General features: G+C 38.0%; 5 protein-coding genes across 6 annotated transcripts; 4 read left to right on the top strand and 1 right to left on the bottom strand.

Moving 5' to 3' along the window:
- Positions 1-218: 218 nt before the first annotated feature.
- Positions 219-2,641, top strand: LOC306791129 (uncharacterized protein; the record flags this gene model as incomplete). The annotated part of the gene is made up of 3 exons (XM_079287756.1): positions 219-270; positions 1,199-1,309; positions 2,427-2,641. The coding sequence occupies 3 exons, from the start codon at positions 219-221 to the stop codon at positions 2,639-2,641; spliced, it is 378 nt and encodes a 125-aa protein (XP_079143882.1).
- Positions 2,642-4,146: 1,505 nt separating this feature from the next.
- Positions 4,147-7,936, top strand: LOC306791128 (uncharacterized protein; the record flags this gene model as incomplete). The annotated part of the gene is made up of 4 exons (XM_079287755.1): positions 4,147-4,161; positions 5,513-5,570; positions 6,760-6,870; positions 7,716-7,936. 4 exons carry the CDS (start codon positions 4,147-4,149, stop codon positions 7,934-7,936), a joined length of 405 nt encoding a protein of 134 aa, XP_079143881.1.
- Positions 7,937-8,350: 414 nt separating this feature from the next.
- Positions 8,351-10,616, top strand: LOC306791768 (uncharacterized protein). The gene is made up of 3 exons (XM_079288641.1): positions 8,351-8,489; positions 9,239-9,349; positions 10,384-10,616. Exons 1-3 carry the CDS (start codon positions 8,438-8,440, stop codon positions 10,590-10,592), a joined length of 372 nt encoding a protein of 123 aa, XP_079144767.1. The 5' UTR covers positions 8,351-8,437; the 3' UTR covers positions 10,593-10,616.
- A 1,578-nt stretch (positions 10,617-12,194) lies between these two features.
- Positions 12,195-18,292, top strand: clic1 (chloride intracellular channel 1). 2 transcript variants are annotated; one of them, XM_079288605.1, is made up of 7 exons: positions 12,195-12,290; positions 12,535-12,615; positions 14,052-14,157; positions 14,285-14,410; positions 14,867-14,973; positions 15,432-15,613; positions 15,750-18,292. In XM_079288605.1, exons 2-7 carry the CDS (start codon positions 12,570-12,572, stop codon positions 15,909-15,911), a joined length of 729 nt encoding a protein of 242 aa, XP_079144731.1. In that variant the 5' UTR covers positions 12,195-12,290; positions 12,535-12,569; the 3' UTR covers positions 15,912-18,292. The 2 variants fall into 2 exon arrangements, with proteins under 2 accessions (XP_079144731.1, XP_079144730.1); XM_079288604.1 differs by having other exon boundaries at positions 12,199-12,290; positions 12,535-12,611; positions 14,048-14,157.
- Positions 18,293-19,185: 893 nt separating this feature from the next.
- LOC306791040 (uncharacterized protein) lies at positions 19,186-20,918 on the bottom strand (the record flags this gene model as incomplete). The annotated part of the gene is made up of 3 exons (XM_079287645.1): positions 20,721-20,918; positions 20,400-20,519; positions 19,186-19,397 (listed from the first exon to the last, which is right to left on the bottom strand). The coding sequence occupies exons 1-3, from the start codon at positions 20,770-20,772 to the stop codon at positions 19,186-19,188; spliced, it is 384 nt and encodes a 127-aa protein (XP_079143771.1). The 5' UTR covers positions 20,773-20,918.
- Positions 20,919-23,912: the final 2,994 nt, after the last annotated feature.

Raw genomic sequence — 23,912 nt, 5'->3', positions numbered from 1 at the left:
GGAATGTGTCACCTCTTACAAACTTTCTTATCACTACTGTCGATGCATATTACTGATATAACCCCCCCCCCCCCCCCCCCCCCCCATGTATAGAGATCTTGACTGTGAGTCATCGTTTACACAAAACTAAATCCCACAGCTTCTGAAACGGCAAGATCTTAAGATTTAGAGATCGACCAACACTCCTCGCTGGTATTTTTACCTGTAGGAACATCACGATGAACACTTTTCTGTGGAGCTGTGCAGCACTGTTGTCTCTGTTTGTAGCAGGTAGGAGTTTTATCTTTAATGTATTTAGTCAATGGAAAACAGTGTATGGGGTCTAGAATAACATTTTGAGGTGCTGTTAAGAAAGCCTTGGTTGTTGTTTACCTCTTGTGAACCTGTGACAAAACTATGCATGAAAAATTCACAAAAAACGATTGTGTAACTTCAACTGTCTAACTGTATTTATACTTTCTTAATACTGCAAATCTTTCCCAAACATTCCCAAACTACAATTTCTCATGCAGACTTTAAGATTATTTCTGAACCCATTTCTGAACTTTAAAATCATTTCACAAACTCAAAATCGTATTGACCGTCATTCACGGTCAGTGGGCTTGTGATGTTATTTGAGGTTAACTTTTAACGCAGTGCAGGACATACGACTTTGAAGCAAGTTGTAAGAAATACCTGACCTACGAAAATCACAACATGCTCTGCATTTAAAGGGTCAGTTCACTCAAATTACAAAAACAAATACATATTTTATGACATCCTTCTTGCAAAATGGAAATAGTTTTTTGTCTTCTTTGCCTGGATTTTGACATAACTCCCATATTTCTGCCAGTAGAAACAAACACTGCTTTTTCATTTTTGCAGGATTTGACAAAACCATAGGACAAAACACACTGTTAGCAGTTTTCATGGCGTGACTGCTGCTGCCAAATGAAATGCTTTCAGCACCACAAATACAATTTCATTCACCTGTAATGTTTCCGGGTGGAGGCAGAAATCTCACATATCTCAAAACTTACTCCAAAGTCATACGCAAGTATCCTGGATTGAATTACACTGAAGATAACACAAGTGTTCACCTTGAGAGGTTGTGAAACCAACTCATGTGTACTTTGTGATCACAGCATGGTGCTTGCCTGATAAAGGTGTAACTCTCAGATATTTGTGGCTGTTGATTTAACTTTGCTTGTGTTCGCAGTTGAGCCCCTCTCCTGCTACACCTGTGATGTGAGAATCCTCGGCTCCTGCCTCCGTGAGGCTCCTGTAAATTGCACCACAACTCAGGACAGATGCTACATCGCAGTTGCCAGTAAGATGAACCGCTGAACGACTCATTCATCATTTTTACACGATTACAAAAATGCAGAGCTACTCAGTAATAACCCGTCCTCCTCTGATAAAAATCAGAGGTTCCTCCACCACCACAGCTACATAAAAACCGACAACAAAAATGATTTGAAATGTTCTCTGAACTGGCCTTCTGGGATTTATAAGTGAACAAAGGTGTGTTATCTGTAACACATCCACAGGCATGCCTTGGCAAGAGGTTGGTAAGCCTCACGGAATTTAAATTATTTTTGGTTTTCAGTGATGGTTTGAATTTCCCAACATGCTTTGAATACTCCATCAGATGCTTTTGGACTCTAAATGTAATTTATCAAATTTTAAAATATGAGTATTGGCAAGACTTGAAAAATCTAGTCGAAACATGTGATTTAGTTGAATTATTTATTATAATTTTTTTAATTGATTTTATATATATTGGGGTCACAAAGCCAAATTCCCAACCCTAAAGACTATTTTAGACTACCTGACATTTGGTTATTTCAATTTCCCCCCCTTTAATCATTAATCCAACGGTTCCAGTATGTATTCTGTTAATTTAATACTCCTAAATGTTGTCCCATAGCGCTCTACCCATTCTGGTCGAAAAAAAAATGTTTATCAGATTTGAAAATTCCTTTCACACAGACAAATTCACATAATTTAAGTATTTGCCATGAGCTATTTCACATGTGAAAACAACTTTACATATTATATCGCATGTGAAAAAACATACATGAATTCATATAGCCACATGTACAAATCAAGACGAAAGGCATAATAGGGTAATAACATACACAATGAAAGGCGTAGAGGCGTAAATAGAGATATATTGATTGATCCAAATATCCAAAAATAGAAACGTTTCTTGCAGGAATCATCCAACATACTTTTCTGTGGCCAATTGTGGTTTTTGAACGTGAAATATTGTGTCTCATATGTGAATAACTGCATTTTATGCATGAAAATAATATATTTACTTACATTGTAAAGTATGTAACAAAAAACAAATAAATAAGTAAAGATATTTGGTTTTTTTAATCAGCTCCAGTCGTTAAAAAAAAAAGAATCATGTCTGAGTATCTCATCTCTGCTTCCTCCAGAGTTTAGTGCCGACCTGTTGGATATCCATGAAGGAGGCTGTGTAGAAAAATCCGGCTGTGAAGACAGTAATGGAACCATCCTGACTGTTAACTACACCATCACCAGGACCTGCTGCTGCAACAGCCTGTGTAACGGAGCCACCTCCATCCAACTGCCCCTCGCTGCAGCTCTGGGTGCTGCTCTGGTGGTAGTTTGGAGCCAGTGGGGCCTTTAAAGAAGAGTTCAGGAGGAAGAGAACAGGTTGCTGCACATTATCATTTGAAAAAATCCTCACATTTTAGTTCTTTAATTTCTTGAATGTGCTTTAAATGTGTGTTGTACCCATGATATATAATGGAGGGACACTGGCTGCATGATTTGACTGCATTTACAAGCAATGGCTGTACATTGTGGATCTTGACTGAATAGATTGTCTATGTAATTCTCATACATTACAACACAGCATTAATGTTAAAATCCGCAACCTTTCGAGACCACTAAAGTTGTGTGACTTTGTGGAAGGCAACTACAGCCAACTTAATCCAAACGCTGATTATTGCAACAATAAATGATTCCCATTTCTGTTTTCTGTGTTTATTTGGAACAAAACCTCAATGATTCATCTGATGGGACATGCCAACGTAATTTCTCGGAGACAAGGTTGCGATATGGCCGCTGCCAAACAAACAAAGAGAGAGTTAATATTTTGGCATTTTCGTTTTCTTGCCAACAGTAAGATGAGAATATCGATATCACTTTCATGTGGAAGAAGTAATGGCACATATGAAGCTACCGCTAGCAGCAGGTTAGCTTGCTCTGTCTGAAGTTACAGTAAGAAAGTCTGATCCCTAATAAGCACTTTGCATGTTGTTTATTCAAACTGAAATGTTTAAATGAGAAGTTGTAGTCATGGGCAATCATGTACATATTTATATTTATTGGATGGGAGCGGAGCAGTGAGTCTCGTCATCGCTGTGAGATTGATATATAGAGACTCCATTCAATCATTTTTCATACAATGTAATGTGTTAGTTAGAGGTGCTGACAGGCAGATTCTGTTATCTTTGGACAGATCCAAGCTAGCTGTTTCCAGACTTTATGCTAAGCTAAGCCAACTGGCTGTGCCAAGTGGTAGGTATCATTCTTCTCATCTTATCAGCAGGAAAGTGACTAAACTACCGTACACTTAACTCATGTTATAACCTGCTTTATGTAGATTTGGTTGTTGATTTAACTAAGAACGCAAAACATTTAGAAAAATGAATGTGAATCTGTGACAACTGCAGGCCACTATCTGATGAGGTAAATCTCACCGGCATGTTTTGTTAAACAGACTAATAATTACCTAGAACAAAGTTAAATAGTTTGACATTTGGTAGATATATTCACTTTCATGCTGTGTTAGAGAAGATGATTAATCGATGACACTCATGTGTATTCAGTGTGAAGCTACGGCCAGCAGCCAGTTAGCTTAGCATGAAGACTATAAACAACAAAACAGTCATTTGTTTAACTTTGCTTTTTATACAAACTTAACAAACGAAATAAGTTATGTGAATTATTTAGCTTTAGTTTGAGCTTTGTTGCCTTCCAACAGTGCCATCTGCTTCTACCCGTTTCCAGTCTTTATGCTTCACATTTACTGTAGAGATATGGTGGTGTCAATACTCTCATCCAACTCTCGGCAAGAATGCGAATAAGCATATTTCCCAAAAATATTGAACTAATCTTCCAAAAACCATGATTAGCAGCATGGTTAGTGGATGCAAATAGCATTTTGAGGAACATATATATTTTGATTTATGTTCTACTTTATGATTGCAAGTGGACTTGAATTGGGATTATTCTGTCATACGTTTCCTAAAGTGACGAGTAACATCTTTATGAACATATGATATTCTTTTAGCTCCATACTGCAGCACCCCAAAGCCACAGATATCAGGTTCAGACGCCGTTATGACATGTACTCGCAGGAAGCAGCGTTGTATTCAAAATATAGATCTTTATTAGTGCAAAAATATTACCGGTAATTTCATGTTTAAAACCAGCTTCGCACAGACAGTAACAGCTTTGTTTGTCACGGGGCATGATGGAGGACTCAAACGCAGACCAGGCAGAGTAGCATGAAGCAGGTATTTAATGGACACAAAAGTGGAAACGTTACCAGAACACAGAGGGAGGCCAAGCACAAGACAAGAGACGAAGGGGAAAACCCAGCAGGAACGAAGGGCAGGCAGACGGGGAAACCGGGAACAGGACCAGCAAAAACGGGCGGGTAGACATAATAAACAATGATCTGGCAATGAGAGACTGAGAGACAGGGGTTTATAAAGTGAACAGGTGAGGGGAGTTAGGCTGATGCTGAGGGAGTGACTGACAGGTAGAGTGAGGAGGGTGAAGCTACACAAAGACACACACAGAACAGAGAAGGCACAGCCCGATCGTGACATTGTTGGTATCCAACAACACACTACAGGTCACGCATCCCCACGTAATGGGTTGGTAATAATAAGGAGTAGTTAACCTAGTCCAGGAGTAGCGCACAAACTTACACGCCAGGGCGCTTACTGTCGCAGACAAACACTACCCAGGGTTGGCAAAACTAACAATTGAATGAAAATGAAAGAAACCGGTCCAGCAGAACCGAACGTCAGTTCCACTTGGTTACAATGCCATGGAGTTGAAAGGACTGTCTCCTTATTGCTTTAACAACGAATCCTAATATTTGTTCAGTTCACAAAGGTTCAAACACACACATTATGTACACAAACACACATATAAACCCATCAAAGAGGCTATCAATCATCATCTCTTTGTCAGGCCTTTAAATATACCTCACTCTTGTCAAACAAACCTCAACATTTTAGAGAATAGCAGTTGATGAATAAAAATCAATGCCCATATTATTCTATTTTTTGTATGGAGTGACTGATCCAAGGCTCTGACTTGACATAAAAGCAAATGCCCTGAGCTGAGCTGATAAAGCTAATTTGAAACCCATTTGAGACACTCGTCTGTGCAGTTGGATCATTGAACGTGTCTTTGGACTTCTCTGTTGCATTGAGATCATCTTCTTTGTGCCGATAAAACACAAATCTGTGTAAAGAGTTGGATGATGAAGTTCATCTGGGTCTGTGCTGCGTTGATGGCCATGTTTGTTACAGGTAAGAGAACCAAACACAAGACCAGTTGTTGCGCTGACGAAGAGGAACATTATCTGTAAAATCTCCGACTTGAACATGATCACAAATACAAATGAATAGATGAATTGTCAGAGGTGACAATTTCGAAGTATTTCTGTGATGAGTATTTTTGTTGCACTGTCACTGACATGATCTAAATGCTGATACAATGACTTATTGAGGATCTCATCCCAGAACGTCTTTCTATTTAGATCCAATTAGTTTCTGACATACGTTTATGAGTTTTACACCCAAGGACGAGAATCAGTCCCTCACAACGCTCTCATATATTTAGGAGTGATTCTGAAATGTTTATTAACTATAAGTATGTTAATATGTTAACATTTTAAAGTTTGCAGGCAGACTGAAGAAATAAAAAAACAAAAGAATTTCCAGTTAAAAAAGAACAGGAAACTGCTGTTGTCATCATACAGCAATAAACAAAAGCATAAGATATAAAGACAAATATGGGAGTCACAAAAACATTTCTGGGTAATCTCGTTCCACTTACATCGACTGAAAGCGCTGCCTATGATAATGACCTCAGCCTCCATCGCTGTTGCTTTGTCGTTCTGAAATGGAAATATGTTTTACTCACAAACGATATCAAGCGTGAGAACATTTGACGACTGCTAGCGCCTCTACAAAAATTGTCCAGGATCTTATTGGTGGGATTACATCGATGTTTTTGTAAGCGTTAAATGTTGTAAACAATTTTTATTTTGAAAAATCGAAATCAGTCGACAAAAGACACTGTAGTTGTTGTTAGCAATTGGAGTGTTGGACTGGAGTTGTATGAATACAATATTTGCAAGCAGACAAACTTCATTAAAATTGTAAGAGCAAGTCTATCAATGATTCAATTCCCTGTGACAAATAGAACATAACCATGTCAAGCTTATCTTTCTGCTTATCTGAGACCTGGTTGTCATAAACATTTTGAAGAAATAATTGAAACTATATTTATATTATTGTTAACACTCTGACAAGGATGACGACTATAGTGAGACGTGATGAAGAAGATGATCTCAACACTGTATTTAGGACTGTGGTAATGTGTGTAATATAGTTTGATCGCTGTGGTTTTCTGAGTTATTTTCCTCATTTGTAAAAAAGAAAAGAGAAACTAATGCCTTCTCCGTCACCTTGTCTCTTTCTCTCCGGACCGCAGGTGAGTCCCTGACCTGTAACACCTGCAGGGTGGGCATGGCAGGTAAATGTCTGTACAGCTCCACTAGGAACTGCATTGACTCTGAGCCCAACTGCTACACGGGAGAACTGGGTGAGCAACACTCAAGTGATCACCTGCTGTTCTTTTCAGTCCCTGAGAAAAGATGGGTGTTTCCCTGCATGAGCGTGTGACACTTTTCTAAACTCAAACTATTAGACACTGCTGAAGATGAACAACCTGTCCTGGCAGTACAGATTAAGGTGTGGCCGGAACACATGACCTCAATGTTTTTGCATGTTTTCGACCATTTACTACATGTTGTGTGTAGCCTTTTGTCAATAAAACATCATGTGAAGGTGGAAGGGTCTGAAAGCCACATAAAACATTTCTAAATCAAGTGTCATGTGACCCCATGAATGTGGCAGGCTACATTCGTGGTCATTTCACGTCTTTCTGTGAGATCAGGTTGCTTAGTAGGACAATGACGAGGTGAAGAGCCGAACATTGTGTACTTCTTTAATTACCAGGTTCTGGAAAGCCTGTGTTTATGTGTATTGTCTGTGAGTCAGTCTGCTGCTCCCTTGATAATGTCACCCATTGTTGTAGTTGCTACTACACAACTCAGCACAATACCTGCAACACAAAATCAAACAAACCCTCTAATGAAACACACACAATTTAAGGCCAACCGGGGTTAGACATGGCCGTAGTGTTACATACTCCTGCATTATTCCTCTTAAATGAACTGTCCGTTGTCGATACTCACCACCATTTGTTTGTTTTATCCAAAGGTTAATTCTTTAAACTACCTCTTAAAGTAAACTTTTAAATCCGGACTTTTAGGTATTTGGGCTTCACAGGATCTGAGTACTTCTTCCACCAGTGAATGACACATTGTATTCACAGACTTTTCTTTGTAAAAAGTTTTAACAACTTGATCTGATCTCCTCCTTTAGTCTTCAACATCAGTCGCTTTCTGACGCTGCACACTCGAGGCTGCATTGCCTCGTCTTTCTGCAACCAAAGTGAATCCGGAGCCCTCCTGACTGCCGGATACACCGTCTCCAGGACCTGCTGCAGCACCGACCGCTGTAACGGAGCCACATCCATCCAGCTTCCTCTGACTGCTGCTTTGAGCGCCGCCCTACTGGCCGTCTGTGTCCCCTGGAGCCTTTAAAAGAAACAACTAAAAAAATCCTATTCATAACTTGGGTGTTGTCTTAAGGAGTGTAGCTTCATTGTAAACGCCCATTGTTGTAGCTTCTATGCCTGTAAATGTAGGGTTCGGACAGAACACAGTACAAAAGCACAGTGTTGTGTGCATGCCAATTGCGTGACAATTTCAAAAAATCAAATGCTTCTGTACACACAAAATAATAATTGAGCTGCATGTTAATAATGAAACGAATGAAATAAAAACAAATGTATTTGTGCGCAAACGTAATGACCGTGAGATCCTCTGGGCTGTGAATGTTTGAGCTGATCGAGTTTCCAAGTAATTAGCCAAGACTTCCTCTTCACATAACTGGAACACAAACTTGACGAACCGCATTTTTGCATGTTGTTCCTTCAGTGAGTCCGACCTGAAAACGTCATTACTCTCCCAAAAGTAGTTTGAAGCAGGTAGACCTGAAGTATATCTTTTTTAAAAGGAATCCGTTGACCTCGCAAGCCAAAGATGAATAACGTTTGGAAAGCAGTGATCGTCCTGAGTGCCTTCATCGCAGCAGGTATGTTAAGAATAAAATCGAGGATTTATTAAAAACTATAACGATACCTTTATTCGCTGTGATTATTATTGTTGTAGAATAAAATGTTTTATGTTATTTTTTTCATATTTAAACATGCTTTCATTCATCTGACCCACTGCACCAAGTAGGATCTTCATGTAATTGGTTGACAACTGTTCTCAAAAGAAATGGATTGTACTGTGGTTCGTTCCTCGGAAGAAACCAAATCTTTTGGAAAAACAAAGACAAAGATGACTTCTATTAATTGGCGTTTGTGATTAAGTCTCAGGGGAATTCACTGCAGCTTGATTGAGTCTGCTACAAATGTCTTTACCAGCACTAATTGCCACTGCTTTATGATGATATTCCACGTTTATGTTGTGTGAGAATCAGTATCATATGTTTGAAGGCAAAATAAAATGTTTGCAGAGCTTCCTGAATTTTGACATCTGTTCAGGAAGGATGATACCAAAGAAAGATAAATAAAAGTAGAACATACATTTATTAAATTGCCCAAAATACATCAGACTCCTGGAAGTCACTGAACCCCCACCTGTAAAACTTCAAGAAACCATTTTACACTTCATAAAAGTCTCGTCACTCACGTGTTGCATCTGGCAACACGTGAGCTGGTGGAGAAACCCGAAACTAGCACAGATTCCCTGATACTGCTGAAACTCTGAAAAGTTGCTGAGTGAGTTTCTTGAATCTGATGATCACATGTTTTCACCTTTCCTTCCCTTCAACAGCACAATGCCTGAACTGTCGTCAGTGCGTTGTTGGTGTATTTGGGACGTGTCTGTTCGGAAGTGACATCCAATGTAACAATGCAACTGAGAGCTGCTTCCGCGGAGAAGCACGTAAGGGAACCGCCACAACACTGTGGCCATACTGTGAATACACTACAAGGGTTGACCTTTAACTAGGCCTATACAACATATGGAAATGGTTAATAAAATCAGACATAATGAAATTACCAAACTAAATAAATTAGCATCAAAATCATGCCTTACACATGAATAACAGGTTCAAATGCTTTCAACTTCATCATGGTCTTCATTCGCCCGGTTGCCATAAAACTGTCCACCAACCTTTGAATGAAATAACATGAAGCAGAAAAACAACATTTAGCAACAGCTACAGTTTCCTGGCAAGTAGGCAAACTCGGTCTGCTGATGAAGATGGTGTGATACAATCAAAAGATCCAGAATATCTATGATGTCAACCTTAAGGTGAGATTGGAAAAACATTTCCAAAACACCAGAACAAATATTGGAAGGTCAAACCCCTCCGTAGAGAGGTTTTATTCTACCAATGATGTTTATTCTGCCGTTACTTGTTGCAAAGCTAAACATGCTTCATGTAAAGGTTGAAGATAGGAGTTGGCCTTTGAGGTATTCAACTATGGAAACAGTATTGGACAACCAAATGAACAAACAAATAGACTTCCAACAATTCAATTGTAAAAGAATAACTATAGGCTACAGTAACAATACAACTGGATTCACAAAAGCATAAACTAGCAGTTGCACTAGTTACCTTGACCCTGGTGCCAGTTAGAAACAGTGTAGAAACAACATATTACACGTGAAAGATCGATAAATATCAAGTTAATCCAGTAAACATTAAAACGCATTACAGCGAGGTTAGTACAATGTGAACTGATCGTGCAAACTGAATAAACAAATCAAAGTTTACAAAACAATTGTTATCAAAATTGTACATTTAATGACCATAAAAGATGTCTGTAAATATTTGCTCGGTCACAGATCTGACAAAAACTGGTGGATGTAACCATAAAAATGTAATATATGGCAGAAAAATGCTGGCTTTCAAATGAGCTCCGTTCATGTTTACATCTGCTGACATCCTCTTTTGTTTCCAATCCTCCCAGAGTTCAACGCGACTGGGACGTTGACCCTGCACAGCCGCGGCTGCCTGGACTCAGACCTGTGTGGGACAACGCTGACCGGCAACATCCTGGGTGCTGGTTACACCAGCAGTTTCCAGTGTTGTACAACAAACCTGTGTAATGGAGTCCCCTCTGTCCAGCTCTCTCTGACTGTGGCCCTCTGTGCTGCCATCCTGTCCTTTGTCATGTAATGAAGAGATTGTTTTAAAATCCATGAAGCATCAATTAAATGAATCATTGTGAGCTCTTTTTCTGCCTCGTGTCATCATCCTTTAAATACAGATAGAGGACTACTCTAGATGTTTTAATGGTCCTTCATGCTTTTAGATTGCAGAAAGTCATATCAACAAATAGATGTTATTATGCATGAAGGGTTTACAAAAAAAGTAATGTTGCAGCCACGCTGCCTGGAAATTGAATTCCAGGCAGCGTGGAGAGAGTTTGGGAAAGCCTTTTAGCTTTATGTTGGGAGATAGAACAGCAGGACTTTATTCATAAGTCTCTAACTATTCATTTAAGAATGTGACTGGCATGAGAAGCTGTTATTATCCACAGAGACACGCAACAGGTTTGTCTGCACTTAGCTTGTTTTGAAAGGTTGGTCTGTGCTGTGACATGTTGTCAACACTTGCCAGTTGCAGTCTACAATGCGCTATTGTTTTCACCACAGATGACCTGACTGTTAGAATAAGAACCTCCGCCTGATTTTGGAGAGTCAGTTGCTGCTGCACAATTTAGATCTCAATCATCTTAAAACATTAAAGTCCCTCAAATTGGCTTCCTCAGATTTTTGTTACTGAAAATAGTTACACTCAATTATTTACAAAACCCACCGACTTTTTAAGAACATTGAAAGCATACGCCACTTAAATGTGAAATCCTAGTCAAATAAACAAAAGACGAGCAATGAGTAGATCACTATTTTTCATGTATTTGATTGAGTACATTTTACATTTCTTGTCTAGTTTTTCAGCCACAGGGGAAGTTCATTCTTGATGGAAACAGTTTGACCAAAAAATAAATGAAATGAAATGTAAAAATGAAATCTTGAGATCAAAGTAAACAAAACTAAAGACTGAACTGAAAACATAACGGAATAAAAAAGCCAGTAAGTAGAACATATGTTAAGATTTTGGTCAATGAGCTCTTATTTGTTTGTGTTTGGTCAAATAATCATGCAATTTAGATGTTTTTCTTCACATTGAAAATTTTAAAACTGGGTTAAATAGATCAAACTATATCTTCAAACGGTCCCTGGAAGCTCCTCAAGGACTCCTGGAGCTGCCTGGATCCCAGTTTGGGAATCCATGACAGGGAACAGATTGTAAACACGGCTTTGACAATCAGAGTTCAATGCCCATTCGACTGACAACCCTTATGATATCGATTTCCAGATTTTTGTAACAAACTGAGAGCAGCAAGCAAAGTAAAGCTCAATAGCTCCCTCTGCTGGCTCGTTACTATACTGCAACAAATACTGCACAGTCCAGAATGTTTTAACAAACTATCCATGCAGTTTATATTGTGTTTACATAATGGCTTCCAGGACTATTCAACTAAGATGACATATTTTACATTTTAGAGAGACCTCCAGAAAGTTTCAATGTTGAAAACAAAACCAGTTAAATGTAAAAACGATCTCCTCTTAATCTTCTTCTTCTTCGTCGTCTTCTTCTTCTCCGACTTCAAAGTCCCTCCGCGCTGCTTGTCACTGTCGCTCTTTGAACGCCTCTGTATTTACTGAACGCTCAACCCGTCATGCGCCAGCAGGAAATGGAGGCGCTGTGATGATGATGAGTGTGTCGCTGCAGCAGACTGGAGGCAGCAGAACTGGGAGGAGAAACGACCAGCAGGCGGCTACAAGCGACAGCGACAACTTTAGCCACTTTGTAGGTAGCCTCTACAGACCTAAAATAAGCTAAAAATGTGATATGTTGTGCTTTAAAGAGGCCGCGGGTTGCTTTGTGTTACGTCCACGCTGTTTGTGTCGCTGCTACAATGTTTAATTTGTCATTTACTGACTGGGGTTTGTGGCGGAAGATGGGCTTGGCTTCCTAACTCGTTATTGTTTCGTTTTGGAAATGTAACTTTGTGCTTTAATTTGAATGTTTTGTGTTTTCTCGTTTTTTAAAGAAAAGGTTTCCGGTCTCGTGCATCAACCGGTGAGGATGAGCGACGCGAATCAGCCCAAAGTTGAACTTTTTGTCAAGGTAAGTGATTGAATGATATGCCCCCAAACCCCCAGAAAAGTGTCGACACGGCGACATTATGTGCCATTCATTTGTATAACTGGCTTAAAGCTGCAGATACGGTGTGTTTGAGGTTTCACTATCTTATCATTTCATCAGCATTCTCACCGTATTGTTATTTAAAGCTGATAACGTATCTGCACTGTCCACACGGGGACATAAAGTCACCTTGTAGCTACCTGTTAAATCACATTACAGCGATATCAGTTACACCACCTCTGCTGACTCAGCAGGCTTATAGCCTAAACGGCAGGAAGAATAATCTAATTAAATGCATGTTAACATGATCGGCAGGCGACTTGAATCTATATTTAGTGATGTTAGTGTATCAGGCAGGCTGGTCCCATTTTCTTTGAGCCCAAAAGACAACAAATATGGCTTCCCCTCATCATGTTCTCACACACGTTTAAATAATGATTCCTCTGTGTGAACATGTGCACCACCCTCTACTTTTTCCACCTTCAAAGATACCGTTGTAACTTCTCTAAATTCTGGTTTCTAGTCGGCCTCTTCAATGACACTTGAAAATACAAAAATACAGTTTCACATTGGCCTTGTTAACAGGAAAGTACGTGGTTTCCTGTTTTATTTTAACGGTGGGTTTATACTGAATGCTGTTCAGGCCACAGTGCAAAACCCTGAATGGGATGTAGAATGACTGAACATGAAAAATGGCTTCCTGCAACCACACAAGGAACATTTTCATGCTGTATGATCATTTCCTGAGCAGCCTGTAAGCTCTGCTTGGATGCAAGATTTAATTATGCATCTCAGTCATGGTGATTTTGTGCTTTCCTTTAAACCGATGTGATTATAAACTCATATTTGTGTTTTGGGTGGTTGAGCGTACAAAACGAGCATTTTAAAACTTCTTTTCCATTTTTATTTTCTGACAGTTACAGATCAATAAATGGAGACTATTTGTAAGGTTAATCAGTACTATCATTTGAGATAAAGAAAAGCGGCAAAGCATCACATTTAAGAAGCTGGAACCAGAGCGCTTTTGTCATTTTTACTCGTAATTACTTTTTAATAAAAATAGTTGCAGCATGAATTTTCTTGCGATCGATTATCAATTTATTTTGTCAACTCATATTGCTTTTGTTGCTCTGTTTTAAATGAAACAAATAGAGACATGCTGCAGACTTTATGCTGCAGAGCCAAGAACATTTAGCTTGACTCATCCTTTTCCGCTCGTTTAATTTTTTTATTTTCTTTATCTGTTGCTTATTTTATTTCTTTTATGTTTTTATTTAGTTTTTCACACAAAAAAGAGGAAATTACACTACAAAAAACCTACAAAGTAACGACCATGTTCCCCATATTTGCCTCTACTTTGCGATACTGCAACTATATGTGAAAAACATGAGATCATATAAAATGTTTTTGTGGCCCAGGCAGGGAGTGATGGTCAGAGCATCGGCAACTGTCCCTTCTCCCAGCGCCTCTTCATGGTGCTGTGGCTGAAAGGAGTCACCTTCGATGTTACCACAGTGGATATGAAGAGGTGAAAAGTGTGTGTGTGTGTCCTTTTTTCTTCCATCCCTCTCCTGCTGTTTAACTCTCTATCGCTTCACTGATGGATGTCCGTCTCGCCGTTTCTGACGTTTCCATATTTCCGTCCACCTTTTCAGGAAGCCGGACATCTTGAAGGACCTGGCTCCGGGAGCCCAGCCTCCTTTCCTGCTGTATGGCAGTGAAGTGAAGACAGACACCAACAAGATCGAGGAGTTCCTGGAGGATAATCTTTGCCCTCCAAAGTAATCACTCCATGCATCTGTTTTATTTTTGGTCTTTTTAGAGCTGAAACAACTCATCGAGTGACGGAGGAATCAATAATTATTGTTGTTGTCATTTTCATTTCCCCTCTTCAGCTTCTCAATTGTGAGGATTTGCTGATTTTCCTTGTTTTATGTGCTTGTAAATTCAATATCTTTGGACAAAAATAACAATTTAAGAAATCATCTCAGGCTTTGGGAGATACTAAAAGGAATTTTCACTCTTCTCTGTCATTTGTTCAACGACACAATGAATGGATTAATTGAAAACAATCGTTAGTTACAACGGTAGTTGTTTTGCCTCCTACTTTGACTTTTTGCAGTTTTTGTGCCATAAATGCTCTCTGTCTAAGCCTTTCACATTTCATTGGTGTGAATTGTTGTCTGCAGTGTGATGTGATCAAATGTGAATCATCATTGATGTCTCTGCTTGTTCAGGTATCCCCGTCTGGCTGCTCGTAACCCGGAGTCCAACACAGCCGGCATGGATGTTTTCTCCAAATTCTCTGCTTATGTGAAGAACTCAAACCCTCAGTCCAACGAAAGTAAGTAGATCTAACATTCCATTGAATTAAATGTGAGTCTTTTATACGGAATCAAATTATTCCCTTCATCCAGACTTTTACATTTCGAATAGACACCCCTGTTTCTATTTTTGGTGGTATTTTGGGTAGCAGATACTGCTGAGCTCCTTCTGTCTGTCTCGGATGGACAGAACACCAGCAGGGAGCGTCCGAGTTAATACCATTATGGTCTGAGCTTTACTGCCTCACCTGCTGCCCTCTGTGTTGGGTGATCTCACTGGAGATGTCACTGTTGTTGGGAGAAAGAATCTACTCACTTATATCTTCAAATGAACCACACGCTTTCTTTTCAGCCATTTTAATCAATAAAAAAGAATAGCCTTCGTCTGAAACAGCTTAGATTTGCTACCGTCTGTTTTGGAGGAACAAACTGGCGCTTTAGCTTTGATTCATATATGTTGTGGGTGTACTTTGCTCAGATCTAGAGAAAGGCCTGCTGAAGGCTCTGAAGAAGCTGGATGACTACCTTGGCTCCCCGCTTCCCGACGAGATCGACGAGAATAGCGCTGATGAGCTCACTTCCTCGTCCCGCCCCTTCCTGGACGGCCAAGAGCTTAATCTGGCCGACTGCAACTTGCTGCCTAAGCTCCACATTGTGAAGGTAATCTTCAGTGCTTTAAGCTGTGCAGCAGGGGGGAGGGGGCTGGGATGAATAGATAATAATGTTGACTGCATGTGTTCAGTCTGAAGCTGAAGGCTTAAGTCCAGCATGTTTCTTTCTCTTTTCCCCTCTCCAGGTGGTGTGTTTAAAATACCGCAACTTCAGCATCCCTCAGTCTCTCACACACCTCTGGAGGTACCTGAACGCAGCGTACGCCAGGCAGGAATTTTCCTCCACCTGCCCTATCGACGACGAGGTCCACATCGCCTACTCCTGTGTCGCTAAAGCTCTCAAGTAGGAGCAAAACAGGATGCACAAGTCATTAATACACCTGCACAGAAAAACCACACATTTGCTCACCTGCACACACCAATCATTCACTCTGCAAGCAACTCGGTCAACCTGTTTCTCAAGAGGCTTTCGTTGCATCTGTTGTTCATGTAGTTGTCCTGCTCTTTGTTTCAAAGGGATCAGTTTACACCAGGAGGGAAACAAACGCATGCGCACACACAAAAAGAGTCAGCTGTCGTCGAATGTTTTCCTGGACATTCACCTCTATAGGAAATGACTGGTTGATCACGCTGCTTGCAGGCTCACACACACACACACACACACACACACACACACACACACACACACACTCTTAAAACTACGGCCTTGCTTGTGTACAGTTTCACCATCAGTAGATAGACTCTGTAACGTTGTTTCTTGTTCCCTTCTTGATGTTGTCTGCATTGTATTTTTGGGGGGATTTAACAGACACAAAGCTGCCTACCAGATCAAACGTTCACGAGTACCGCGCAAGCCTCACACAGTCTGATTCAACTGGGGTCTTGTGTGAAGGAAGCAGACACATGCGTACCACCGTCAGCTCAACTGCCAAAGTGATGTGATTTGTCTGTAATTGCAAAGCTTCACATTTCCTTTTTATTATTTCATAATACAGTTGTTGTTTTATTCATAATTTTTTTTATTAAATAGATTTCTTCTTCCTCATGGTGCACCTCAGAAAGGAAGTGAGGTGCACTATGAGGAACATAGTTTCCTCTGCGGCCTGCGGACCAGGCCTCGCTTTAGGGAGGCAGAGCTGAAAACGGTTACAGAGACAGGAAACCATTTCAATAGACTCTGACTTCCCCTTTCTGCGCTGCCACAGCGGGCGCCGAGGGTTATTCAAGATTACCGAGCTTGTTTGTGATCCGCTGTCTGGGCTTTATTTAGTTCTGCCGGTCACCTATGAAGGATCCTTTTTAGTGTCGTATAAATGCGGGAGCTCAGAGTGAGTGTATTAAAGTTAAAAGCACTTGCAGTAGCTCTGGTAGCTCATTGCCCAAGACCTCTTCTGTCTCGTGTTTCTGAAGAGGCAAAGAAACCCAGCAGGAAGTTCAGTGTAAACATGCAAAGATATGCATGTGCAAAATACGAAATCGCACATATTGTCCTGATAATCGTCCAAATACTTCAAACTTTCAAAACGGCACTAAAACACAGTGGAATCACGCTCCCTTCCATTTTGTTCAGAAATATATATTTTTATTGCACCGCAGTTGGGACACACCCCCTTTTTTGTGAAAACCGATCTTCAATAGATCACCGTTCATAACGTGCATACATAGAAACGTTGTATGAGTCTGTTGTTTCTAACATTAAAATCAGGCTCTATTTTAATTATGCGAGGATATTCACGCTCATGTGGCTCAATGAGGCCTTTCTGGCTCTGTGGATGGTTTTTCTTTTTTTCTTAATGGGAATTGTTGATAATTGGAAACATTTGTAACATCACTCAACTCATCCTTAAAGCAGTAACCTTCTACATTGAGTGATTGCCGGCTGTCACCTAACAGTGTCGCCAGCAGGGTTAATCCACTCTTGTTGAGCTTGATAGTCTGAAGTAATTATATATAGTAGTGTATATATATATATATATATATATATATATATATATTAACCGCTGGGAAGAACTGGAAACAATAAGAACACGCCTTGTCCGACTACATGTGCATGGTTTTATTCATCACATCTATGCAAATGCTCATTTATGGAGGCTGTTTGCAGTTAAGACTTGATGTGAGCTCGAGATAGCGTCATCTTTCACATCTATTTTACCTAAGTGCAATTTAAGCCTGTTGAAAAGACAATCATTGTACGTCCAGTGGGAGCACAGCTAGTTATTTTTCGACATGATTTTAGTTCAATCCCTCCTGAGAGGTGTAATGCAAGTGTTGATCAAAGAGATGATTATGTATATTTTATATTGACTGAATAGATTTCATCTATTTTCTAAACATGCAGCAACATTTAAAGGGACTGTGTGAATAATTTCAGTGCTGATGTATTTAGTGTGGAAGAGTTTTTCCACTTCTTACTGTCGGACAGAATTTCACGGACAATTTAACTTGATATATTCATTCAAATGTCTTCAGATTTTTTTTTTTTCACTTCACTTTTTAAAAAGAAATGTTCCTGTATTTGAAACTCATATTTGTTTTTTTGACTTTGTTTCCTACACATATTTTGACCTTTTTGTATTTTTGCATGTATTCTCTCACTCGCACTGAAAACAAACAGCGGTGTGTAAACTAACCCAGTAGATTTAAACTAATGGCACAGCTGAAATGTATTTTGTGCTTAAAAGCCCTGACAAAGACACATTTATTAATATCCCAATAAAGAAATATCTTGATAATAAATCCGTTCAGAGATGTGTTTTTATTTTATTTTTCACCGTTACGGAGGGTAACAACGTGGAGATGGTCAAAACACATTCTGTATCAGTAGAATGCTGAACGCTTAGAAAGCAATGATTGTAAACATGTCGGTACAGTAATTCAGAAAATAATATCTGTAATATCACAAAGCAAATACACACAGCACAAATACAAAGAAGGCATCTCTTCAGTGTAGATTTAGTTCTAAGTTTTATTCACATTATGTCATCATTAATGTCATTTGGAGATACACTGATACATGGCCAAACTAAGAGTATTGTCTAAAACAAATATGTATTTTGAGTTTCAAACCTCGAGATCCATTTAGTATCTCTTCTGGAGCTTTCGCCCTTTTTAAGGATTTCTTTTCCACGTTGGTGTGAAAGTTCAAGGTTCGTTCTTGACATTGGAAACAGAAGTTGATAAACCACTCTAACTTCAATTCAGTAGCTGTTCTGGAGCTTTCCGTCATATCGCATGATCTTCATCCGTTTCAAAAATGTTTCAAAAAAATTGAACATTTAAAGTTAAACTTGGGTGGAGAAGTCTCCACTTTGCATTTTTGTGTTGGTTTTTCTACGTCACTTCACATGACTGTCACGTATTTCTATTAACATTTTTAATGTTATTGATTTATTTTTTGACCTTTTTGATAAAAGTAGATGCTATGGGTTGGATAATATCGCATAATATGGGCCAGTTCATCACTAATACAACATGTTAAGTTGTTAAAAAAAACAAAAAAGTCATTTAAAACCCCCGCTGTCTCGTGTGCCTATGAGTGTACATCTTTTCCAGGTCACTCGCATCTTCAATATCCGGCGTGAAGCTGTGACCCCGACCCCCACCACCCCCCTCTGATGTTCAGGCCAGCAGCCGAGTGAGTGCAGGCAGCAGGCAGAGAGCCGCTCCTCCCCAGCTGAGGGCAGCAAAGGACTCGGCCCCGTTACAAAGGTCTGTATCGCAGCAGATGTTGGTGTAGTTGAAGGAGAGGCCCGAGGCGTACTTCTGTCCACTCACACCGCACTGGGACGGGACTGCACAGCTCTTCTCGGACATCGTCATTTGTAGAGAGCCTATACGAGAGAAGGGAGGCGAGTTTATTGTGGTGCTCATTGAAAACTGCCCGAGCATTTAGGGGTTAACCTGCATGTGAAAAAGAAAGAAGGGGCTTCATGAGACGCAGTGAACGTTTGTGCTCCACCCACGAAGGCCAGAGAGCTATTTTTAGAGATTTGATGGCATCACAGGCATTAGTGATCTGACAACTGGCCTGAAGAGAGAAGAGAGCCGAGACTTTGACTCTTTCTTGTGGTTCGTTTTGTTTTACACTTATGGAGGTGAGACAGGATCAGGGCTGAGAGAAAGCACTGAAAACAAATCAATTTTTTATTTTAGTATCCATAGATAGAACGCACAGAGCTCAGATTGTAAATATTTTGACAATCTTATGTTTTACATTTTGTTTTGCTTTGGCTCCCAAAGCTACCGAGACAATTTTTTAAACTTAAACCAGTTATTTAACATCCGGTTTTGTTCCAGATTTTGGAGGTTTCTGGGTTTTCCTCAGCAAATCCAGAAAACTCAATTGAGTCGTCCAGATAACTCAATAAATTTGCTTCTCAGAACTGGTCCCCCATATCCAGGATTTAAAATAAAACTATTACTGTGACACTTAAATGCAGCTTTAAGAGCATTTGGCCTGTAGTGAGAGAGCAGTGAATGAATTGTAACTACGATATTTACAGTTCTTTTGTATGTGGGTCTAAACAGCCTTAAGTAAAGATGATAGTTAGAACTTTAACTTAATAGCCATTGTTTCTCCTCAAATCCAAAACAAAACTGTCCTAATGCATATTTGCAGTATGGTGTACGCTTCTAAAATCTGTTCCCAGACAATGTACGGTACAATGAGGCTTTGTTTAATAATTTGTGACCATCCTGCCCTAGATTCTCAGAAAATAATCCCATCTACAGACAGAAATAAACTCTTACACACACACACACACACACACACACACACACACACACACACACACACACACACACACACACACACACACAGATCTGGAGCTTACCCTGTTTTCCCATAGCAGTACTGGACAGGCAGCGCTGTCCAGCTGGACACTCCTGTGGAAACTTAAAGCAGTCCAGAGGAGAGATGGCCGGGAATAAACAGGTGTAGCAGCACAAGCAGGCTGAAGGAGGTGATGGAAGAAAAATATGAAGAAACTCACTGTGAGCCTGATCGAATATTGACATCGATATTTAAGAGTTGTAAAAATGTTCCAATAGTGCATTGACTGATAACAGATAAGATATTTTAAAAGGGATTCTTGAATTTGTTGTATGACGTAAATGATGTAAAAATGTAATTGAAAACAATCTGAACTACATACCTGCCAAAGGTAGACAACACAGCAGGACAATCACAAGTTGTGAACCAGACATGTTGCTTCCAGTAAGAAGTCCTCAAATTGTTTCCAGTCGACGATTGACACACGTACAAAAATCCTCGTCTTGGTACGTTACAGCTCGCTCATCAGTCCCACAACTCACTCCGTAATCAAATGTTGCTTGTGAGCTCACACCCTCCGTCTTTTAATCCCATTTTTCTTTCTATTAAGCGGAAGGTAGTTGATATTGTCAGCACCTTTGGGTCACAGGAAGAAGTTTTATCTTGATGTCACTCTTGTTCTTGTCGTCTATCTTCGTCTTGAATACCTATGGTACTCAGTGTCTCCTCCCTGATCCAAATGTAATTTGGAGCAGTAATTGTGGTCAGCTGACGTGGTTAAAGATGGTCTCAAGAGTGAGTTAAGTTTGGTATTTAGTTGCTGTTCATTCTTATATCACACAGAGCGACTCCTCGCAACAACAGGAAGTGAGTTTAATACAGCTGAATGAGATGACCTCTGACCTCAAAGGAAATGTTTTAGACAAAAGTATTGAATGAGTGGTTTTATTTGTACATAACTTTATTCATGTCATTTAGAGGTAAGCTGAACACTTTAAAGTGGAAATGTTTCTATGCTTGTACAGGAAAACACAAAATGCAGGCGCCAGGTGACAATTCAAAATATAAACAGATATGCTGTATATCATATACAGGCCCTCAGGCATTCTGTATTACTTTCAAATATGTTTTATCCTGTAGATGTGCTTCTCATGTAATGTTATCCCTGTTAGTGAACACTAATGCCTCCTCTCTTCTCCTCTCCTATCGTTCTGCACAAGATGGGAAATGAGTTGGCAATTCTGTCTATCAGGCAATTGCTCTCAGTGATTCTGCAACAAATATTATCTTTATTGGTTAAAGTAAGACATGAGGTGTTTATGTATTGTGTGTGTGTGTGTGTGCATGAGACAGCAGCTAGAAAGCTGCTAAGAAGTCCGAAAAGACAGCACTGAAGTCAGCACCGAGGAGAAAGAGTCAGCATCTTAGAAAGAGAAAGAAACAGAGCGAGAGAGAAAGTCAGCATGTCAGAGACAGAGAGTGAGTGAGTTGGAGAGCGAGGCACTTTAACTGAATTATCCTTTAGGGCGTAATAGGAAACATGAGGACAGCGTGCAGGACGGTCTGCTGACAGCAGTCTGGTGATGGAGTGAGCCAAGCAGGCTCAGACTGAATAAGCTGTTTACTAGTTGATTAATGACAGAGCACACGGCCAAAAGGCCTGAAAAAAGTCCTTTAAAATGTTGACAGACTCCTGCTAGCTTCAGACGCTAACAGCTTTCACAACGCCTTCGCTTTGATTTCTCTTGTTTACTTTAATCTGGATGATATGTTGTACGCTGAAATAATCATATATTTTAACTAAAGTTACTTTTTTAGTTACTTTGGAAAAAAAAATATTTTTTTAGTTACTTTGGAAAAAAAAATATTTTTTTAGTTACTTTGGAAAACAAATTTTTTTTTTAGTTACTTTGGAAAAAAAAAATTTTTTTTAGTTACTTTGGAAAAAAAAATATTTTTTTAGTTACTTTGGAAAAAAAAATATTTTTTTAGTTACTTTGGAAAAAAAAATATTTTTTTAGTTACTTTGGAAAAAAAAATATTTTTTTAGTTACTTTGGAAAAAAAAATATTTTTTTAGTTACTTTGGAAAAAAAAAATTTTTTTAGTTACTTTGAAAAAAATATTTTTTTTTAGTTACTTTGGAAAAAAAATTATTTTTTTAGTTACTTTGGAAAAAAAATTATTTTTTTAGTTACTTTGGAAAAAAAAATATTTTTTTAGTTACTTTGGAAAAAAAAATATTTTTTTAGTTACTTTGGAAAAAAAAAATTTTTTTAGTTACTTTGGAAAAAAAAAATTTTTTTAGTTACTTTGGAAAAAAAAAATTTTTTTTAGTTACTTTGGAAAAAAAAAAAAATTTTTAGTTACTTTGGAAAAAAAAATTTTTTTTTAGTTACTTTGGAAAAAAAAATATTTTTTTAGTTACTTTGGAAAAAAATATATTTTTTTAGTTACTTTGGAAAAAAATATATTTTTTTAGTTACTTTGGAAAAAAAAAAGAATTTTTTAGTTACTTTGGAAAAAAAAAATTTTTTTTAGTTACTTTGGAAAAAAAAATATTTTTTTAGTTACTTTGGAAAAAAAAATATTTTTTTAGTTACTTTGGAAAAAAAAATATTTTTTTAGTTACTTTGGAAAAAAAAATATTTTTTTAGTTACTTTGGAAAAAAAAAAATTTTTTTAGTTACTTTGGAAAAAAAAAATTTTTTTAGTTACTTTGGAAAAAAAAAATTTTTTTTAGTTACTTTGGAAAAAAAAAATTTTTTTTAGTTACTTTGGAAAAAAAAATATTTTTTTAGTTACATTGGAAAAAAATATATATTTTTAGTTACTTTGGAAAAAAAAATATTTTTTTAGTTACTTTGAAAAAAAAATATTTTTTTAGTTACTTTGGAAAAAAAAATATTTTTTTAGTTACTTTGGAAAAAAAAATATTTTTTTAGTTACTTTGGAAAAAAAATATATTTTTTTAGTTACTTTGGAAAAAAAAATATTTTTTTAGTTACTTTGGAAAAAAAGTTACTTTTTTAGTTACTTTGGAAAAAAAGTTACTTTTTTAGTTACTTTGAAAAAAAATTTACTTTTTTAGTTACTTTGGAAAAAAAAATATTTTTTTAGTTACTTTGGAAAAAAAGTTACTTTTTTAGTTACTTTGGAAAAAAAAATATTTTTTTAGTTACTTTGGAAAAAAATATTTTTTTTTAGTTACTTTGGAAAAAGAAATATTTTTTTAGTTACTTTGGAAAAAAAGTTACTTTTTTAGTTACTTTGGAAAAAAAGTTACTTTTTTAGTTACTTTGGAAAAAAAGTTACTTTTTTAGTTACTTTGGAAAAAAATTTACTTTTTTAGTTACTTTGGAAAAAAAAATATTTTTTTAGTTACTTTGGAAAAAAAGTTACTTTTTTAGTTACTTTGGAAAAAAAGTTACTTTTTTAGTTACTTTGGAAAAAAAAATATTTTTTTAGTTACTTTGAAAAAAAAAATATTTTTTTAGTTACTTTGGAAAAAAAGTTACTTTTTTAGTTACTTTGGAAAAAAAAATATTTTTTTAGTTACTTTGGAAAAAAAAATA

This window comes from Melanostigma gelatinosum (assembly GCF_949748355.1).
Source record: "Melanostigma gelatinosum genome assembly, chromosome: 17".
NCBI classification, from domain to species: domain Eukaryota; kingdom Metazoa; phylum Chordata; class Actinopteri; order Perciformes; family Zoarcidae; genus Melanostigma; species Melanostigma gelatinosum.
This window is presented reverse-complemented; position numbering and strand designations above follow the sequence as displayed.

What these genes read in the sequence shown, in the direction of transcription:
- LOC306791768 (XM_079288641.1), top strand. Translation starts at nt 8,438, where the DNA reads ATGAATAACGTTTGGAAAGCAGTGATCGTCCTGAGTGCCTTCATCGCA. An exon ending in GAGTGCCTTCATCGCAGCAG is followed by an intron (nt 8,490 to 9,238) that starts GTATGTTAAGAA and finishes TCCCTTCAACAG; the next exon opens with CACAATGCCTGAACTGTCGT. An exon ending in CTGCTTCCGCGGAGAAGCAC is followed by an intron (nt 9,350 to 10,383) that starts GTAAGGGAACCG and finishes CAATCCTCCCAG; the next exon opens with AGTTCAACGCGACTGGGACG.
- clic1 (XM_079288605.1), top strand. Translation starts at nt 12,570, where the DNA reads ATGAGCGACGCGAATCAGCCCAAAGTTGAACTTTTTGTCAAGGTAA. An exon ending in GATAATCTTTGCCCTCCAAA is followed by an intron (nt 14,411 to 14,866) that starts GTAATCACTCCA and finishes CTGCTTGTTCAG; the next exon opens with GTATCCCCGTCTGGCTGCTC. An exon ending in CTAAGCTCCACATTGTGAAG is followed by an intron (nt 15,614 to 15,749) that starts GTAATCTTCAGT and finishes TCCCCTCTCCAG; the next exon opens with GTGGTGTGTTTAAAATACCG.